The sequence below is a fragment of the Neoarius graeffei genome, chromosome 13 (genome assembly GCF_027579695.1).
Source record: "Neoarius graeffei isolate fNeoGra1 chromosome 13, fNeoGra1.pri, whole genome shotgun sequence".
Taxonomy (NCBI): Eukaryota; Metazoa; Chordata; class Actinopteri; order Siluriformes; family Ariidae; genus Neoarius; species Neoarius graeffei.
In genome coordinates this window covers 59,832,670-59,852,575 of record NC_083581.1, presented here as the reverse complement: position 1 = coordinate 59,852,575, position 19,906 = coordinate 59,832,670, and the positions used below count along the sequence as shown (strand labels likewise).

The 19,906-nt window shown below is 41.9% G+C and overlaps 1 protein-coding gene across 4 annotated transcripts in view; it reads left to right on the top strand.

Moving 5' to 3' along the window:
* kcnab2b (potassium voltage-gated channel subfamily A regulatory beta subunit 2b) overlaps nucleotides 1–19,906 on the top strand; it is a 102,832-nt gene that overhangs the window by 24,362 nt on the left and 58,564 nt on the right. Inside the window, exon 1 of one of the 4 annotated variants that reach the window (XM_060938223.1) lies at nucleotides 12,081–12,289. The exons of the other annotated variants lie outside the window; for them this stretch is intronic. Within the exon in view, the coding sequence (XP_060794206.1) occupies nucleotides 12,081–12,289 (209 nt within the window). Of the gene's footprint in view, nucleotides 1–12,080; nucleotides 12,290–19,906 lie in introns of those variants that run through there. 4 annotated transcript variants of the gene reach the window in all.

Genomic DNA, 19,906 nt, shown 5'->3' with positions numbered 1-19,906 from the left:
GCCCATAGTCAGCTGGGATAGGCTCCAGCTTGCTTGCGACCCTGCACAGGATAAGTGGTTATGGATAATGGATGGATGGATAGAGTTATTAAATGAGTCCAAATATCATGTTAGTTAAATCTTCATATTGGTCAAGATTTCGACCGTTGTCCCCCTATTCCTCTTGCTGCTAAAAGGTCATATGGAACCCCACTTTCTTTCATCTATGACTGGGCTCCTCAGTGTTGAAAAATTACAGGTCAAAGAGCACCGGTGTTATTAGCCTGCTTGAAAATGACAGCGGGAGCTGTAGGTGTTGCAGTCTGACTAACAGCGGGTGTCATTTGAGTGTCACAGCACCAAGGCACATACATGACAATGTACATTTATATCCAATGTGCTAATGCCACCAATAGAGCAAAGCATGAAAGAATTCATTTTTACAACATCATTTGCTTTCTAGCTTGGTGTTTGACTCCTGGCAATTTACTTCATCCTTTCATTGACTTTCAAACATTTTTATATATCTTATATGAATAATGCCTTGTTTGTAAATCAAGGTCAAGTCTTTGTCATTTCAACCATATACAGTTGGTACAGAACAGAGTTAAAATGAAACAGCGTTTCTCCAGGATCATGGTACTGCATTAAACATCACAGGACTACAAATCTTCAAATAACATAAGTGCAAGAATGCAACAAGTGCAAACATTGCAGACAATAAAGTACACACAGCATAAAGCTCAGACAACAAGAACAGTGCAAAAACGACAACTAGCACAAACAGACAGTATAATGCCAAACGGTACCTGTCATTGTTAATGTGTGGAAAGTTGAGTGTGTGTATTGAGGTAGTATATGTAAAAAGAAATAAATAAATGTAAACACTGTGTGTGTGAGAAGCATTGTAAACATTGTAAAAAGTGATAGCGTATTACTGTTCACTGTGCAAAGTCAGCAGTGGGAGTGGTGTGATCAACAGTCCGTGCGTATCAGTCCAGTCCCTCAGAGTTGAGGAGTCTGATGGCATGTGGAAAGAAACAAACGCATTGTAAATATGTTTACAAGGTGATATATTCTATGCATAAAGCCATTTTACTTTCGGGGTGGTAACAATGTGTAAACTACAAACTGGACACTTGAAGGCTGGAAAAAAAAGACCAGGTGATCCCCCCAATCTTCAACTGTCCAGTTTTGGTAAGCCTGTCCCCATGATAGCTTCAGATTCTTGTTCTTGGCAGACAGGAGTGGAACCCAATGTGGTCTTCAGCTGTTGTAGCCCATCCACCTCATGGTTTGATGTGTTGTGCATTCGGAGATGCTTTCTGATCTCCATGGTTGGAAACAGTGCTAATTTGAGTTACTATAAACTAGTCAGCTCAGATCAGTCTGGTCATTCTCCTCTGATGTCTCTCAGCAACAAGGTATTTCAGCCTGTAGACCCTCCACATACAAGATGCTTTTTGTTTTTTGCACTATTCTGTATAAACTATAGAGATTGTTGTGTGTGAAATTCCCAGGAGATCAGCAGTTTATGAAATACTCAAACCAGCCCATCTGGCACCAACATCCATGCCACAATCAAAGTAGCCCATCCACCTCAACGTTCAATGTTTTGTGCATGCTGTAATGAGAGGTTGTGATTATATGAGGTACTATATCCTTTGTGGCACCTTGAACCAATCTGGCCATTTTCCTCTGACCTCTCTTATCAACAAGGCGTTTCCACCCCAGAACTGTTGCTCACTCAGTATTTTTTTTCCCTGCACAATTCTGTGTGAACTCTAGAGACTGTTGCATATGGCATGTGAAAATCCCAGAAGATTAACAGTTTCTGAAATACTCAAACCAGCCCATCTGGCATCAACAAACATACCATTGTTAAAGTCACAGAGATGACACTTTCTCCCCATTCTGATGTTTGATGTGAGCAATGCCTGAAGCTCTTGACCTATATCTGCATGATTTTATGCATTGTACTGCTGCCACATGGTTGCCTGATTGGATAACAGCATAAATGAGTATGCGTATACAGGACCCTCCATGATTATTGGCACCCCTTGTAAAGATTAGTAAAAAGGGTTAGTTGTCAGAGTGCAGGCACTTACAGATATAAATGCAGAGGAGAGCGGGGAAGCAGACTGTCGACAAAGCCAAAACGATAGACAAGAAGCGAGGTCAGGAAACAAGTGAGGGTCGGTTGATCAGCAAACAACGTAGAGAAGATGAGACAAAGAGCGTAAATGAAGGAAGGCTAGCAAAGGTCAGAAACTCAAGAGGCAGCTAGAGAAATACAAGGCTTGGAATGAACTAGGTGGATACAAAACAATACTTTGCATTGGAGTGGAGTGTGAGTGTGGTTTAAGTAGGAGAGGGGCTAATTGAGGAAATGAGTGTCAGCTGTAGTTAATATTGAGGAGACAGAGGCCGCTGTGAGTCTTGGGGATTGTAGTCTTGAATGTCCATGTTTGTAGTTCAAGTGTCAACAGCAGGTTTACTGACAGAGCCCCCCCGAGGAGCTCCCTCTGGAAACTGAATTTTTCCTAGGGTGCCCTCTACTTCATGGTGCTGGTTTGTGTGGATGTTGAGCATGAAATTCTTGGTTGAGAAGAGGGTCGAGGATGTTCTTGGCAGAGCCCCAGCTTTGTTTCTCAGGTCCATAGCCTTCCCAGTCTACCAGGTACTCAACTTGTCCTCTTCTGTGTCTAGAGTTGAGAATCTTATTTACCTGGTAGATGGGTTCCTCCTCTAGAAGGTGTTCAGGATGTTCCTGGACTGGAGTGTTCTCAGCCAGGGGGCCTAGGACTGCTGGTTTGAGGTTGGAGACGTGAAATGTGGGTGATAGTCTACTGTGAGGGGAGAGTTCTAAGCAGTAGGAGACTTCATTAATGCATTGTAAAATCCTGAATGGCCCAATGTATCATGGCTGAAGTTTTTTTGCAGGTGTTGGGCTCCCTCAGGTTTTTTTGTAGCCACCCATACTCGGTCACCTGGGGAGAAGTATGGGCTTTCTCCTCTATGTCTGTCTGCATATTTCTTATACTTAGTGCTGATTGTTTCGAGGCATTGGTGAACCTCCTCCCATATAGCTTGACTGCATGTAAACCAGTTGTCTACTGCCTGTACCTGGCTTGGTGCATCGTCCCAAGGGAACAAGGGTGGTTGGTAGCAGAGTATGCACTGAAATGGTGTTAACTGTGTAGCGGAGTGTCGGAGGGAGTTCTGTGCATACTTGGCCCATGGAAGAAAGCATGCCCAGTCCCCCTGGTTGCACATGCAGAAGATTCTCAGGAAGCAACCGATATCCTGGTTGACTTTCTCAACCTGGCCATTGGACTGAGGGTGGTAACCTGATGTGAGACTTACAGCAACCCCTAACCTCTCCATAAAGCAGGTCCAGAAATGAGAAATGAATTGTGATCCTCTGTCGCTGACTATATCTTCTGGGATACCTGAACACATACTGGAAGAGGAGTTCTGCTGTCTGGGATGCTGTTGGGATGCCTGGTAGGGGGATGTGCTTGAGAGCCTTCGAGAAGCGGTCCACGGTCACCATAATGGTGGTGTTCTCCTTAGAGGGTGGGAGGTCTGTGATGAAGTCAATGGCTATATGGGGCCAGTGTCTCTGAGGAATGGGGAGGGGGCACAATTTGCCAGCGGGAGGGGCTCGAGGAACTTTGGCCTAAGCACATGTTGAACAAGAGGCTATGAATTGGTTAATTTCTGTCAGCATGTTTTGCCATCAATTCTTATTCTTTAACATCAGATGAGTGCGGTGGCTGCCAGGATGCCCTGTGGCAGGTGACGCATAGGCCCATGTGATGAGTCGCCCTTGAAACTGCTTGGGCACATAGAGTAGACCAGGAGGGAGGTTATGGGGAAGATTTTGTGGTTGAGCCCTTCTTATTTCTCTGTCCAAGTCCTAGGTGATGGATTGCATGAAGCACTGGGTTGGGAGAATGGGATGGGTTACAGGATATTGGCGTGTAGATCCAAAACTGTGAGATAGGGCATCAGCTTTGGTGTTCTTAGAACCGGGGCAGAATGAAATGGTGAAATTGAACCTCGTGAAGAATAATGCCTACCTGGCCTGACGAGGGTTTAGTCTCTTGGCTTTCTTGAGGTATTCCAGGTTCTTGTGGTCTGTGAGAATAACAAAAGGGTGAGTGGACCCCTCCGGCCAATGCTGCCACTCTTCGAGGGTTAGCTTAATGGCCAGTAGTTCCCTGTTGCCGACATTGTAGTTCCTTTCTGCCAAAGAAAGTTTTTTTGAGAAGAAGGCTATAGGATGTAGTTTCTGTTTCTCACCAAAACGCTGGGATAGGATTGCCCCTACACCTGTATCTGATGCATCCACTTCTACCGTAAACGGTTTTCTGGGGTCTGGATGTTGGCGGATTGGAGCAGATGTGAAGGCTTGCTTGAGATGCTGAAAAGCTTCCTTGGGCTCAGGGTTCCACTGGAGGCGTTTTGGGCCTTTCTTCAGTAGCATTGTTAAGGGGTTAGCGATAGTGCTGAAACCCCTGATGAATTGGTGATAGAAGTTTGCAAACCCCCAAAAATGCTGAAGTCCCTTTACCAAAGTGGGTGTGGGCCAGGAAGTAACTGCAGAGACCTTGGAGGAGTCCATGCTAACTCCTTTGGTGCTTATAATGTATCCTAGGAAAGAGATTTGAACCTGGTGAAACTTGCATTTCTCGGCCTTGACATAGAGGTGATTTTCGAGAAGGCACTTCAGGACAGCTCTGATGTGCTTCTTGTGATTATCTTCATCTGTGGAGTAGATCAGGATGTCTTCAATGTATGCAATAGCAAATCTGCCTAGCATGTCCCGTAGCATGTCGTTGATTAGACACTGGAACACACTAGGTGCTGAAGAAAGACCATATGGCATCACCCAGTACTCAAAATGGCCGGTGGTTGTGCTAAAGGCAGTCTTCCATTCATTGCCCCTTTTGATCCTGATCAAGCTGTATGCACTTCTTAGATCCAACTTAGAAAACAGCTGATCAAAGTTGTTCTAGAGCCGCAGGTACTAGAGGAAGGGGATAAGGGTATTTTACTGATACCTCGTTCAACCCTCTATAATTAATGCAGGGTCAGAGTCCGCCGCCTCATTTCTCCATGAAAAAGAATCCTGCGGGAGACTTGGATGGGCGGATATATCCTTGCTTCAGGGCCTCTTGGATGTACTCCTCCATGGTGGCGTGTTCTTTCTGGGAGAGGGGGCAGATGCGCCCCTGTGGAGGTGACATGCCTGGCAGAAGATCTATAGCGCAGTCATAGGGCCGATGTGGTGGTAACCCTCTTTTCTTGGATATATTATAAGCACCAAAGGAGTTAGCATGGCCTTTCCTTTGCTAAAGACCTCCTGCAAATCCATGTAACACTCCGGGACACCTTCCAAGGAGTCAGGTTGAGGACTCTCAACTGTGGTGGAGGAGATCTTAACTTGAAGACGAGAGATGCAGTTAGTGAAACAAGTTGTAGACCACTGAAGAATTTCCTTGCTCTGCCATGAGATCAAAGGATCGTGAAGCTGTAGTCATGGATAACCAAGAATAAGGTCATGACTTGTTTGCTCCAAATGCAGAATGCCTACTTGGAGGTGAAGTGGTGTGGTCCATGAAGTGATGCGACCATCTCCTATTGGTTCTCTGTCAATGGACCTAATGCTGAGCGCGCTTTGCAATGGGACCATGGGCAAGTTGAGTTTCTGCATGATGGAACAGCTGATAAAGTTTCCTTCTGCCCCTGAATCAATGAAAGCACGCAGGAGGTGTGCGGAATCGGTCAACTTCAGTAATATTGGGATTTTAAAAGACTTGGATGTAAATTTTCTCATCAGACTCACAAAGCATGTAGAACCTTCTGCTGGAGCTGCACGAGACAGATGAATGGGACAGTGGTTGAGCTGATGTTCAGAGCTCCCACAGTAGAAGCACAACCCCTCTTTCCTCCATCTCTTGCGCTCGGAACATGACAACCTGGTGCATGAAATCTCCATGGGAGAGCTGTCTTCAGTAGCCGTGATAGGCTTAACACTTTCCTGGATGCAAGGGTGATGAGCCAGCAGATGATCGAGCTGGATGGCCAAATCGATCAGCGAGTCCAGCGTGAGTTGTTCGTCTCGGCATGCTAGCTTGCTGAGAATAGCGGGATGTCGACCCTGAAGGAAGACAGCCTTCAAAGCGGGCTCTTTCCATCCACTGGCTGCTGCCAGGGTTCTGAAGTCAAGAGCATATTCCGCCACACTTCGAAAACCTTGTGAAATGGTAAGCAAACTTTCACCAATTTCAATACCTTATGGTTCATGGTCAAATACCCTCTTGAACATAGAGAGAAACTGCTCATATGATGTTTGTTCATGGTCTTTGTGCCATACTGTGCTTTCCCAGCGTAGCGCTTTGCCAGAGAGAAAAGAAAGGAATTTAGCGATCTTATGCTTATCAGAGAGATTCGGCATGATGGCAAAATACATAGAGTATTGAAGCAAGAAACCCTTACAAGTGAGGGCATCTCCAGCAAACTTCTTGGGTGCAGGGAGTTGTAGCATGGGGCTAGGAAGAGACTCAGGGTGCAGTAGAAGGGCCTGCGACATCACGGTGGTCAGCTGTGTTACGTAGATGGGTGTTGAGGTTCGTTAGCATCTGTTGATGTTCTCCCAGCAAGCGATCCTGAGCATTCAAAGCAGCCTGCTTCACCTCTTCTGCTACATCCATAATGGCGAAGCATCCTGTCAGAGTGCAGGCACTTATGGATATAAATGCAGAGGAGAGCGTGGAAGCAGACTGGCAACGAAGCCAAAACAATTGACAAAAAGCAAGGTCAGGAAACAAGCAAGGGTCGGTCGATCAGCAAACAACGTAGAGAAGACGAGACAAAGAGCGTAAACGAAGGAAGGCTAGCAAAGGTCAGAAACTCAAGAGGCAGATAGAGAAATACAAGTCTTGGTATGAACTGGATGGATACAGAACGATACTTCACGTTGGAGTGGAGTGTGGTTTAAGTAGGAGAGGGGCTAATTGAGGAAATGAGTGTCAGCTGTAGTTAATATTCAGGAGACAGAGGGCGCTGTGAGTCTTGGGGATTGTAGTCTTGAATGTTCATGTTTATAGTTTGAGTGTTGACAGCAGGTTTACTGACATTAGTAAAAAAAAAAATCCACCTTTTGATGAAGTAGCTTCATCTCATGCTGAAAAAATGAGAAAAATCCAACCTTTAATTGAAATAAATTTATTCAAAGAAAAAACAAATCCATCATCAAACAATAATTATTGTCAAGAAAAGCACATATTCCACAATTATTGGCACCCCTGCATTTAATACTTTTGTACAACCTCCCTTTATCAACACTGAGCCTTCTCCTATACCATTTTACAGAGCAGGGCATCTACATAACAGTTTATTTCATACCACACACAGAAAATACAAAAGGGAAAAAAAAAGAAATTTTACATATGTTGGGTATAATGCCACCTAGAAAATAACTACAAAGCTACATTAATACATTAATAACAAGTGTTGCCAGGCAAAACAAACCTCGCCCGGTAGCAGTTAAGATGAATATGAAGGAAGATATCACAAAAAAAAAGGTACCCTATGGGTACATGTGGCTACTGCTTATAAATAAAATTTTCTGATACCATGTCCATACAGTAAATATAGCATATATATTTACTCTCTGAGGCAGTAGCCACAAAAATGAAGCGTAATCCAAAAATGAACAATTTAAAAATCACAGAAGTAAAATAATTTATACCAAGTGTCTGTACTTTGTATTATTCTACTCTTACCTCTTACAGTTTTTAAAACTGAAACCTCCGAACTGAGGCTGACATACACATGCTGTCGCCATGACCGAAACTCTTATTTACTGGAAATGGCCTGGCGCTAGAGCTCAGTGGAATGCACTTTCTCTCTAAAATAAGCATAAACATGTCTGAAAGCGATTTCTTTAGTCTAGTCCATTTATTTCAAATGGTGAATCGAATTGTAAACACTCACCGGCCATTTTAATCGGAACACGTGTATGTGCATGCGCAGTGCACGATTGTTACACTATTACATTCTTATAGCATGATGGCATAGTGGCTAGCACCTCTATATGAGGCAGTAGCCACAACAAAAACGATTTTGACCTTTTCGGTGACCTTGACCAGATGACCCTCAAAATGTTGGAGGTTCTGTTTGAGACCAATGCCCATCTATCCTGAAAATTTCATGAAGATTGATTTAGCCGTTTTCCCGTAATATTGTTTTCAAAAAAAAAAGAAACCCGACCAAAAACAATACCTTACCCCGCTTATTGCGTAGCAGGCAAGGTAATTAAAATTCTCTGTGGTGATCCCAACACCCCTGCTGATTTTTCTTGCTTATTTGATGAATATGCTCCTTCCAGTTGAGATGATGGTCTGTGACTAGTCTAAGATATTTGATATGATCCTTCTGCATGATTGGCTTTTGATTTACTTTTATAAAAACATTTTTTGGCAATTTCTTTTAAGGTGGATGAAAAATAACAAAGTTTGATTTGTCGACATTCAAAGACAATTTATTTGCACATAACCAGCTATGAACATTTTTCAATTCTTGATTCACTCTAGATTCAAGTGATTGCAGAGATGAATCTGCAAAAAAACAAATTTGAATAATCTGCAAAAAGATGAAAATCAAGCAGATTGGAGCAGTTACTAAAATCATTTACATATAGGAGGAATAGAAGGGGCCAAGAACTGAACCCTGAGGGGACACTGCAACTGATTGCTGCAGACCTTGATGAAATGCTACCCACTGACACAAATCGGTGTCTATTTGATAAATATGAAACAAACCAGTCATGACCAATTCCATGGATATCATAGGAATATAGTTTGGCCAACAAAGCATTATGGTTCACAATGTCAAATGCTTTGCTAAGATCAAGGAAAATGCCACAGGAAAATTGGGCAACATTCAATTGCTCTTTGTATTTGGTCTGTTATAAGAAGGGCATTTTCAGTTGAGGCAGCATGGTGGTGTCGTGGTTAGCACTGTCACCTCACGGCAAGAAGGTTCTGGGTTTGAGCCCAGTGGCCAATGGGGGCCTTTCTGTGTGGCGTTTGCATGTTCTCCCCATGTCTGCGTGGGTTTCCTCCGGGTGCTCTGGTTTCCCCCAAAGACATGCAGGCTAGACTAACTGGTGGCTCTAAATTGACTGTAGGTGTGAATGGTTGTTTGTCTGTATGTGTCAGCCCTGCGATGATCTGGTGACTTGTCCAGGGTGTACCCCGCCTCTCGCTTATAGTCAGTTGCTATATAGGCTCCAGCTTCCCCACGACCCTGCACAGGATAAGCGGTTACAAATAATGTATGGATGGATTCTCATTTGAACATTTTGCATGGAAACCAAACTGTCCAGGATAAATTGTTATGCCTCTCTAAATATTTGATTAACCTATTATACATTAATTTTTCAGTAATCTGATTAAAATAGTCAAAAAAATATTTGGCGGCACGGTGGTGTAGTGGTTAGCGCTGTCGCCTCACAGCAAGAAGGTCCGGGTTCGAGCCCCGTGGCCGGCGAGGGCCTTTCTGTGCGGAGTTTGCATGTTCTCCCCGTGTCCGCGTGGGTTTCCTCCGGGTGCTCCGGTTTCCCCCACAGTCCAAAGACATGCAGGTTAGGTTAACTGGTGACTCTAAATTGACCATAGGTGTGAATGGTTGTCTGTGTCTATGTGTCAGCCCTGTGATGACCTGGCGACTTGTCCAGGGTGTACCCCGCCTTTTGCCCATAGTCAGCTGGGATAGGCTCCAGCTTGCCTGTGACCCTGTAGAACAGGATAAAGCGGCTAGAGATAATGAGATGAGGGATGAGATGAAAAAAAATTTTCTATAATTTGTTATGGATAACAGAGATCCAGATTTGAATACTGGAATAACGCAAGCAATTTTAAGAGTCAGGAACAATGCCTGAAGAAAATGAGAAATTATATCATATCTCCAGAGGCTTTGAGCTCACAAAATTAAAATCTTAAGTAATGGGACAGGAATACTGAATAGACCATGTGGTTTCCCAGTTCTAAGACTTGAAATAATGTCTTAAATTTCCTTCATTGAAGTGGCACTAAGAAGAAAATTGTTCATTAAGTGTATGGAAAGAAAGCTTGTGAAATTGATGTCAAGCTTTGGTATAAATCTGACTTAAAGTTTTGCCAACATCTGCAAAAATTAGCTATGTCATTGGTATTAGACAACACTTTCTTGGAGGAAGTAACAGTTTTGATGGGGGTTACGTTAATTTTAGGTTTGTGGATTACAATTTGTTTTATACCCTTCCAAATATTTTTATATTAGACTTATTGTATATTAAATATTCTTCATAATCCTTCTTTTTACTAATACTAATTAAATTACCTAACTTTTTTCTATATACTTTATCTTTGGCATGAATGCATTGATTTCTTGTCCTAATGAATTTCTTGTATAATTTATTCTTAAGGTTTATTGATTTTCTAAGTCCCAAATATATCCATGGTTTTGATTTTAACTTTATTTAAATTTAATGGATTGGCTGATTTAGATAACTGCATAAAACAGTAGGTGGGTGGGTGTATCTAATAAAGTGGCTTGTGTGTGTGTGTACATAAACTGGCAACTATAAATTATATTATACATGCATTTATAATTCATATAGTTTTTATACAGCAGGTTATAGTTCCCAGTTACACTTTCCTTCATTTTATGTTCCTTGAGTGAATGGAGTGCTGCTAAATTTAGGAGCAACGGCACTGTCCTGTTTTTTTCTTGCTGAATTATGGTCTGTTGTGTCTGGATGCCATAAAAGTCCATGTTTCATCAAAAGAACACAACATGCTCTACCCTCAAAGCCAGCTGAGTTCATGCTGGCGTTTTTACCCTTTGTAAAGTACACAGTGAGACACTGAATATGGATATGGGAATACAAACCACATCAGAAATATAATTCAGCTTTAATTCAAACCCACAACCACAATTATATCTGACAATTAGCTGAATACTGAATCTATGAATATTTTATGCAATATTCAAACTGCTCCAGTGCATGAATAGATTTGATGTGTAAGAGTTGAGATCATAATAATGAGTGTAAGTGGAGGGGAAAAAGAGACATCAAGGCTTACGTTATACATTCTTACTCACTTGAGGTGAATTTTCGTGTAGGTCAGGCTGCATAATCTTGTGCCTATTGTTTAATTCGAAATTCTATTAATCTACAACAGATGGCTACTATGGATGATTTGTGAAACCTTCTATAGTATGACTGCTTCTGCTACCGCTTTACTCTATACATAATTTTGTTTCTGTGTTGTTATCCCTGGTGTGTGTGTGTGTGTGTGTGTGTGTGTGTGTGTGTGTGTGTGTGTGTGTGTGTGTGTGTGTGTTCGTGTTCAAGCGTGTATGTCCCCTTTGGCTGCTGTAGTCTTTGTCATGTATAGGCAGTGTGGAATATCAGATGCAAGCACATCTAAAAGAATAGCTGGATGTCACTCCGTCCCACTCTCTTGCTCTCTCTATCCATCTGCTTTCATGGGATTTTTCTCTTCCCTAGCTCTCTCAACATTATATGATCAGGAAACAGTGAGAAATGAACAGCATGCCTGAAAGAGAGTGTAAGAGAGAGTGGGAAATAGAGCACAAGATCCGCTGAGGAGACTGGGAGTAGAGTGTAGAAAAGAGCTGAACAGAGAGGATCCGAGTATCCTGACTTTGTAGCGAGAGCTCGGTGGAGCGTGGAGAGTTGGAGTGTGACGTGGTAGGATGAGGAGTTTCTTCCGATGTGATCCGTCTCCAGCACATGCTCGAAGGCACGCCTTCATGCACACATTGTGACATCTAACGATACTGATTTTCTGTACAGAGCACTGGGTCATGCCTGCCTACAGGAGAGCCATTATATCTGTCTACGATCTCTACAACTGCTTTTGTCAGTTTCTTGGCTGACACGGACAGGAATTACCTGAAGAAACAATACTTCATTTAAAAAGAGGAAACCCCCTTAGTACCTGCTGTGAGGAGATTTTTAGGATATCCTGAGCTCTCACTCACTGCTTTAAGCCTGCCCATTGTATTTCACTGGCACCATGCAGGTCTCTTTTGTGTGTACGGACCACCGGGCTGTAAGCCGTAGTACTGAGGACCGGCTGAATCGGCAGAATGCTGGTAGCCCCAGCCTGGGCACCAAGAATAAGTTTCGCACTGTGGCCATGGTGGCACGCAGCCTGGGCCAGCTCTCTGTGCAGAACCTGCCTTCATCCAGTGAGCACTGTGTCCGGAATGGAATGAAGTATCGGTAAGAGGAATCACATGCAGTCAATATATATTATGGGTAAAGTGAGAGTAAGGCCAGGGTATAGTGTCTGGCAGATATTGGTGTTTTTTGTCGAGTGTAATTTTATTGTTTTTTTTTTTTAATCATACTTTTTTGAAAATTCGAGGAAATTTATTGCTCTGATTCCTTGTCAGACAGAATGAAACTAGTCAGAATGCTTTTTAGACAAAAAAAAAAAATCAAACTGCACCTTCTCAAAGAATATTTAAAATGCATGTTATGCACATACAAAATCTCTAAACAGAAATAAGCACAAGCAACAAGAAAGGGATAGTCATCTTATGCTCACTTCAGGCTAAACACTGTATTCCCTGGAAGAACGCTGAGGCACCTACAGTAGGACATTGGTTTAAAAGTCTTAGCCATGGAAAAACTAACTTATGCCCCCAAGGGGAAAATACAGAGATTTTTTTTATACGTTGCTTATTTATTAAATATCATGAAAGTCACCTATTGAGAGGTTTGCTGAGTACGTGAAAAATGAGTTTGCTGTACTGTATAAAGATAACGTAATGTCATTCATCATAGCAGTTGCATAAGCTTTGCAGTGTTTTATTTATTTATTTGTGTATGCAGACCTTTATCAGTGTATGTGTTGTATTAATTCTGAAAAAAACATTTTTTTAAAAATATATGTAGTATGCCATTCTCACATGAAATCTATTCCTTACTCGTTCTCTCATCCTGTAATTTGGCTAATAGCACATTACAAGCACTTTGTAAGAACACTGGATAATGTACCTTCGTATTAACCTAATCTGTAACTGAACACCAGTCTAGTCTCTGAAAAACAGTCTCACCTTGTACTGCTATTCCAAATAGCTTTTGTCTTCCACATCTAACTGATCCTTCCATAATTACAATTTTCAAAACTGATTCATTTCAGATATCATTTTGCATCGAATAAGACTGTATTTTCCCCACTGGCATGTTTCTACTGTAGCACATAATGTAAGAATCACTATAAATTGCTGTGTCTTCTGAAGTATTATGTTTTATGTTTACATGACGTATGGTAAAGTATTTGGTATTCAAATTGCATCGTATTATACATTAATCATTCGTGTGCATTTTCACTCTTCCCACAGCTTTTAAATCACCACATCCATTTATTTTGTACCCTTTTATGCTAAGATCTCTTGTCACCATTGTATTGTATTTTAAGACTATGAGATTGTTGGTGTAAGAATTATATGGATATTTGGTCTACTTTTTTAATCAGCTAAGTTTAGTATCTTATTTGCTTTTGTTTATTACCTTGTCAGTCTTTGTGTTAAATATTACATGTATAAGAGTCTGGAATTGTGAAATCTGATCAGATCACAACAGCTACTCTAAATGACACAGGAGCCTCAGCAGAATAGAATACACGTCTTTGTTTTGCTAACATGAAGATACAGCTCTCAGTGTCACTGTGTACACATTCACATAAATGACTTTTATTCACATGCACAGGTAGCATATTCGATCAGTGTCTGTTCCGGTTTCAAATGAGATCCTTCTTGGGAACGCAGCCATGGTGATCCATCTTGAATTGGCAGTGTAATTTAAAAGTACGCCCTGCGGAAGCTTCCCCCACACTCATTCTCTTTCTGATTGTCAGGGGCGCTGTTGGAGGGGAGCTAGGACAATTCTAAGGGCCGAGCATTGACAGAGGGCCCTCAGAGGACAATATTAACATTGCCATGTGTAAGTTAAATTAATACATTTTTAAAAAATAATTTTCTCTTAAAACGAGCAAATACAACAACCTTCTGGTTTGTTTTTTCATTTTCCGCAAAATTATTAGAATACATAGTCTTTATATTTCACCCCTTTCCCTATCCATTACATGGTACGGTCTTGCGTAGGCAGAGCCAGAGTGCGACACTGTGTTAGGTTTATTGCTTTTCAATCCAGCACTAACATTAGCTGCGTACAGTAGAAGCAGAATTGATTGACACCATCATGAAGAAGTCGGGTTACCAGAAACATAAAAGGGGCAATATACTGTATATTCCTTCATGGGGCCCAAATTTTCTAGCGGCGGCCCTGCTGATTGTTGTGTGTCTGTGAACACGCAGGCAAACAAGTACGGTCTGCAGCGCTCCCTCTTTCTCACTGTGGAATGAATGAATTAATGATCAGAAGCCCCCTTGCTTCTTTACCAATAACATCCAGCTATAAGTGGAGAAGGAAGAGAAGGGATGAAAGAGTTGGACTAAGTAGGATTACTTATACAAGGCTACTTGTATAAGTAGTCTATATACTATATGCAGAATACATGCATGTGTGAAATGCTTGTGGTTCCTATCTTCTACATCTTTAACTGTAAATTGTAGTCTCACTTCAATCTGTCCAGCCAGTAATGAACATGGATTCATACTGCAGTTACACAAGCCCCTCACAGTTGGTTTGACACAAATCCATCAATTTTGAGTGCTGGGGAAAAAGGGTTGAATTCAGGGAATGAATATCAGATCAGGAGGTTAATAACATATTAAGAAGGAAGTAGGTAATGTGATTTATTTAAGCTGTGGCAAATTAGGTTGAGTATATAGTAAATTTAATGTTTTCTCAGGGGTCGGCATGGTGGTGTAGTGCACTGTTGCCTCACAACAAGAAGGTTCAGGGTTCAAGCCCAGCAGCTGACGAGGGCCTTTCTATTTAGAGTTTGCATGTTCTCCCTGTGTGTGTGCGCATTTACTTCGGGTGCTCTGGTTTCCCCACAGTCCAAAGACATGCAGGTTAGGCTAATTGGTGGCTCTAAATTGATCGTAGGTGTGAGTGTGAATGGTTATTTGTCTCTATATGTCAGCCCTGCCGGCACAGTGGTGTAGTGGTTAGCGCTGTTGCCTCACAATAAGAAGGTCTGGGTTCGAGCCCCGTGGCCGGCGAGGGCCTTTCTGTGCGGAGTTTGCATGTTCTCCCCGTGTCCGTGTGGGTTTCCTCCGGGTGCTCCGGTTTCCCCCACAGTCCAAAGACATGCAGGTTAGGTTAACTGGTGACTCTAAATTGACCGTAGGTGTGAATGTGAGTGTGAATGGTTGTCTGTGTCTATGTGTCAGCCCTGTGATGACCTGGCGACTTGTCCAGGGTGTACCCCGCCTTTCGCCCGTAGTCAGCTGGGATAGGCTCCAGCTTGTCTGCAACCCTGTAGAAGGATAAAGCGGCTAGAGATAATGAGATGAGATCTCAGTCCTGCGATGATCTGGTGACTTGTCCAGGGTGTACCCCGCCTCTCGCCCATAGTCAGCTGGGATAGGCTCCAGCTTGCCCGCGACCCTGTACAGGATAAGCGGTTACAGATAATGGATGGATGTTTTCTCAGGTTTTCAGTAACCAAGTCATTTTGTATGTTTACTCACTGAAAAACAAAAAAGGTTCAGTGGTTCATTAAATGTGGCAAAAACAAATCTGTGATTTTTACAGAAAAAAAAGCAAATTATTAGAATTACTTAAATGCTTTAAGCTCTGTACTAAATTAATTCTTGTAAATATGTGATTAAAACCCAAAGTGTATATTTTACTTACTTTACTGGGTTAAATTTACGATTATTTTGTATGTGTTCACAAAACTAGAACAAAAAAAAGAAGCTTGAACCTGTTTGCATACAACCCCGATTCCAAAAAAAGTTGGGACAAAGTACAAATTGTAAATAAAAACGGAATGCAATGATGTGGAAGTTTCAAAATTCCATATTTTATTCAGAATAGAACATAGATGACATATCAAATGTTTAAACTGAGAAAATGTATCATTTAAAGAGAAAAATTAGGTGATTTTAAATTTCATGACAACAACACATCTCAAAAAAGTTGGGACAAGGCCATGTTTACCACTGTGAGACATCCCCTTTTCTCTTTACAACAGTCTGTAAACGTCTGAGGACTGAGGAGACAAGTTGCTCAAGTTTAGGGATAGGAATGTTAACCCATTCTTGTCTAATGTAGCATTCTAGTTGCTCAACTGTCTTCGGTCTTTTTTGTTGTATCTTCCGTTTTATGATGCGCCAAATGTTTTCTATGGGTGAAAGATCTGGACTGCAGGCTGGCCAGTTCAGTACCCGGACCCTTCTTCTACGCAGCCATGATGCTGTAATTGATGTAGTATGTGGTTTGGCATTGTCATGTTGGAAAATGCAAGGTCTTCCCTGAAAGAGATGTCATCTGGATGGGAGCATATGTTGCTCTAGAACCTGGATATACCTTTCAGCATTGATGGTGTTTTTCCAGATGTGTAAGCTGCCCATGCCACACGCACTAATGCAACCCCATACCCTCAGAGATGCAGGCTTCTGAACTAAGCGCTGATAACAACTTGGGTCGTCCTTCTCCTCTTTAGTCCGAATGACACAGCGTCCCTGATTTCCATAAAGAACTTCAAATTTTGATTCGTCTGACCACAGAACAGTTTTCCACTTTGCCACAGTCCATTTTAAATTAGCCTTGGCCCAGAGAAGACGTCTGCGCTTCTAGATCATGTTTAGATACGGCTTCTTTTTTGAACTAGAGAGTTTTAGCTGGCAACAGTGGATGGCACGGTGAATTGCGTTCACAGATAATGTTCTCTGGAAATATTCCTGAGCCCATTTTGTGATTTCCAATACAGAAGCATGCCTGTATGTGATGCAGTGCCGTCTAAGGGCCCGAAGATCACGGGCACCCAGTATGGTTTTCCGGCCTTGACCCTTACGCACAGAGATTCTTCCAGATTCTCTGAATCTTTTGATGATATTATGCACTGTAGATGATGATATGTTCAAACTCTTTGCAATTTTACACTGTCGAACTCCTTTCTGATATTGCTCCACTATTTGTCGGCGCAGAATTAGGGGGATTGGTGATCCTCTTCCCATCTTTACTTCTGAGAGCCGCTGCCACTCCAAGATGCTCTTTTTATACCCAGTCATGTTAATGACCTATTGCCAATTGACCTAATGAGTTGCAATTTGGTCCTCCAGCTGTTCCTTTTTTGTACCTTTAACTTTTCCAGCCTCTTATTGCCCCGTCCCAACATTTTTGAGATGTGTTGCTGTCATGAAATTTCAAATGAGCCAATATTTGGCATGAAATTTCAAAATGTATCACTTTCAACATTTGATATGTTGTCTATGTTCTAATGTGAATACAATATCAGTTTTTGAGATTTGTAAATTATTGCATTCTGTTTTTATTTACAATTTGTACTTTGTCCCAACTTCTTTGGAATCGGGGTTGTACATGTTCACAGAACTGATTTAATTTTGAGCATTATGTATGGGTTGTTTTCAGTATTTCTTGTTTTGTATTAGCTTTACATTACATTAACAGCATTTAGCAGACACTCTTATCCAGAACGATGTACAACATACCCAGAGCAGCCCAGGGAGCAGTTGGGGTTACAGTAGGTGCCTTGCTCAAGGGCACTTCAGCCAGTCCTGCTGGTCCAGGGAACTGAACCGTCAACCTTTTAGTCCCAAAGCTGCTTCTTTAACCATGAGGCCATGGCTTCCCCGCCCTAATTTAGGCTATTGTAGTATTATGAAATGTTTTGAAAGATCAAGTGTTTCTGTAAAGTTTTTTTTGGTTCACCCTCTTTGTGTTTCTCAGTCAGATGTATGGTGTATGTGCACACAACGCACTGCAGTTAATTGAGCATCCTGGGTTCTGTCAGTCCAGTTTTTATGAAGGACGATATAATTGCATTTACTCTTTGGCATCCTACTTCTGTTTAGAACCATTAAAAGTGTTAGTGACCATTACACTGTAACGATAATGTTTACGTGATGTGTATTTTTACATTGTTGAAATTTATGTAGTTTATTTAACTAATATATGAGTAGAACAATTAAATGCTAGTTAAATTTACTTTCATTTTTAGGAGAATAATCTTTGGTGCCATGTAAACATCACTTAAAGCAGTGTTTCTCAACCACTGGGCCGCGAAGCACCATCTAGTGGGTCGCAAATTTTTTTTTCAAGTTGAAGTAAATTTTTTACTTGTAGTAGGGTACAGTTGCTGGGTTGCATCCGACGTCACATCCACTTCATTAAGCTATGGTCACACTGCAGCTCGCAATTTCTTGCGATGGGTTATTGATGAAAATGAGGCATTTTGGCGGCGATATACATGTGAGCCAAAATTTATGGTCACACAGCAGGTGAACACTTGATTGTCATGCCTTTGCACGCTTGAGCCTGGCACAGCTCGAGCGCCCGCGTGTGCTCACATAGCACATTGTGCATGCGCTTGGGACCCAGTCATTATGGGAAACACCTGATACTGATTTGAGCGCAATCAGCATGCACAGATGAGCTGTTTTCATAGAGGCTTTGCGAAGCATTATCATTATCACTGTCACGTTTGTTTCTCATCTCATTATCTCTAGTCGCTTTATCCTGTTCTACAGGGTCGCAGGCAAGTTGGAGCCTATCCCAGCTGACTATGGGCGAAAGGCGGGATACACCCTGGACAAGTCGCCAGGTCATCACAGGGCTGACACATAGACATGGACAACCATTCACACTCACATTCACACCTACGGTCAATTTAGAGTCACCAGTTAACCTAACCTGCATGTCTTTGGACTGTGGGGGAAACCAGAGCACCCGAAGGAAACCCACGCGGACACGGGGAGAACATGCAAACTCCACACAGAAAGGCCCTCGTCGGCCACGGGGCTCGAACCTGGACCTTCTTGTTGTGAGGCGACAGCGCTAACCACTACACCACCGTGCTGCCCACTTTGTTTCTAGCCATGTTTATAATGCTGTTTAAATACTCTGCTTTATGATTCTGCTTTCTGTTTTGCTTTTGTAAATAATATGCCTGCTAATAAACACTCTTCCTGCACTTAGATCTGTCTACTGCCATCTATCTTGCAGTGTCCTGAGCCCCAGATCTTTAACCCAGCCGCATATAAAAAGTTGTACTCCTCCATGCTCTTCCAGGTTTTCATGTGTATGTCCGTGTAGAACGATGTCTGCAGCACCAGGTAATTTGAGGTTTCGGGGAAATCAACAGATGGATAATTTTCCAACTCATAGGGAAAATCCTTCTTTGTTAGCGTGTAAGGATCTATCCCACTGAGTGGGTTCTATTTCCACTTCTTTTGAGTCTACTTCTTGGCTTTAATAACTTGCTTGTTTGCTGTACACAAACATGGCAATAAGCTCTTGTGTTAATCGCCCAGACTCCACTTTTGGATCATTAACCCCTTTTGACTGAGAATGCCCTGCATGCATGGTTTTATGTTGGCTTCTGGCACATCCATACAGTTTTAAACACGATACCTACAATTAAAAAAAGTTTGTTTTTATTGCATTTATTTAATTCCTGGGCTTCCATCTGTAACAGGGAGTGATGTTGCATCCCATTAATACACTTTACATTAGATTATTTGATTCTAATAAAATAGATAAGCCAAAATAATTGGGGATCTTTTTTAATGGGCCCCGACTCATTACAAGTATGAATAGGTGAGCCTCAAAGCAGAAAAGGTTGAGAACCCTTGACTTAAAGTATGCATAAATTTGCTAAGAATTTTTGTGTGTAAATTGTTACCACACTTTCTTTGAGCAAATATCATTTCAGTATTTTTTTTCCCAGTGTCGTAA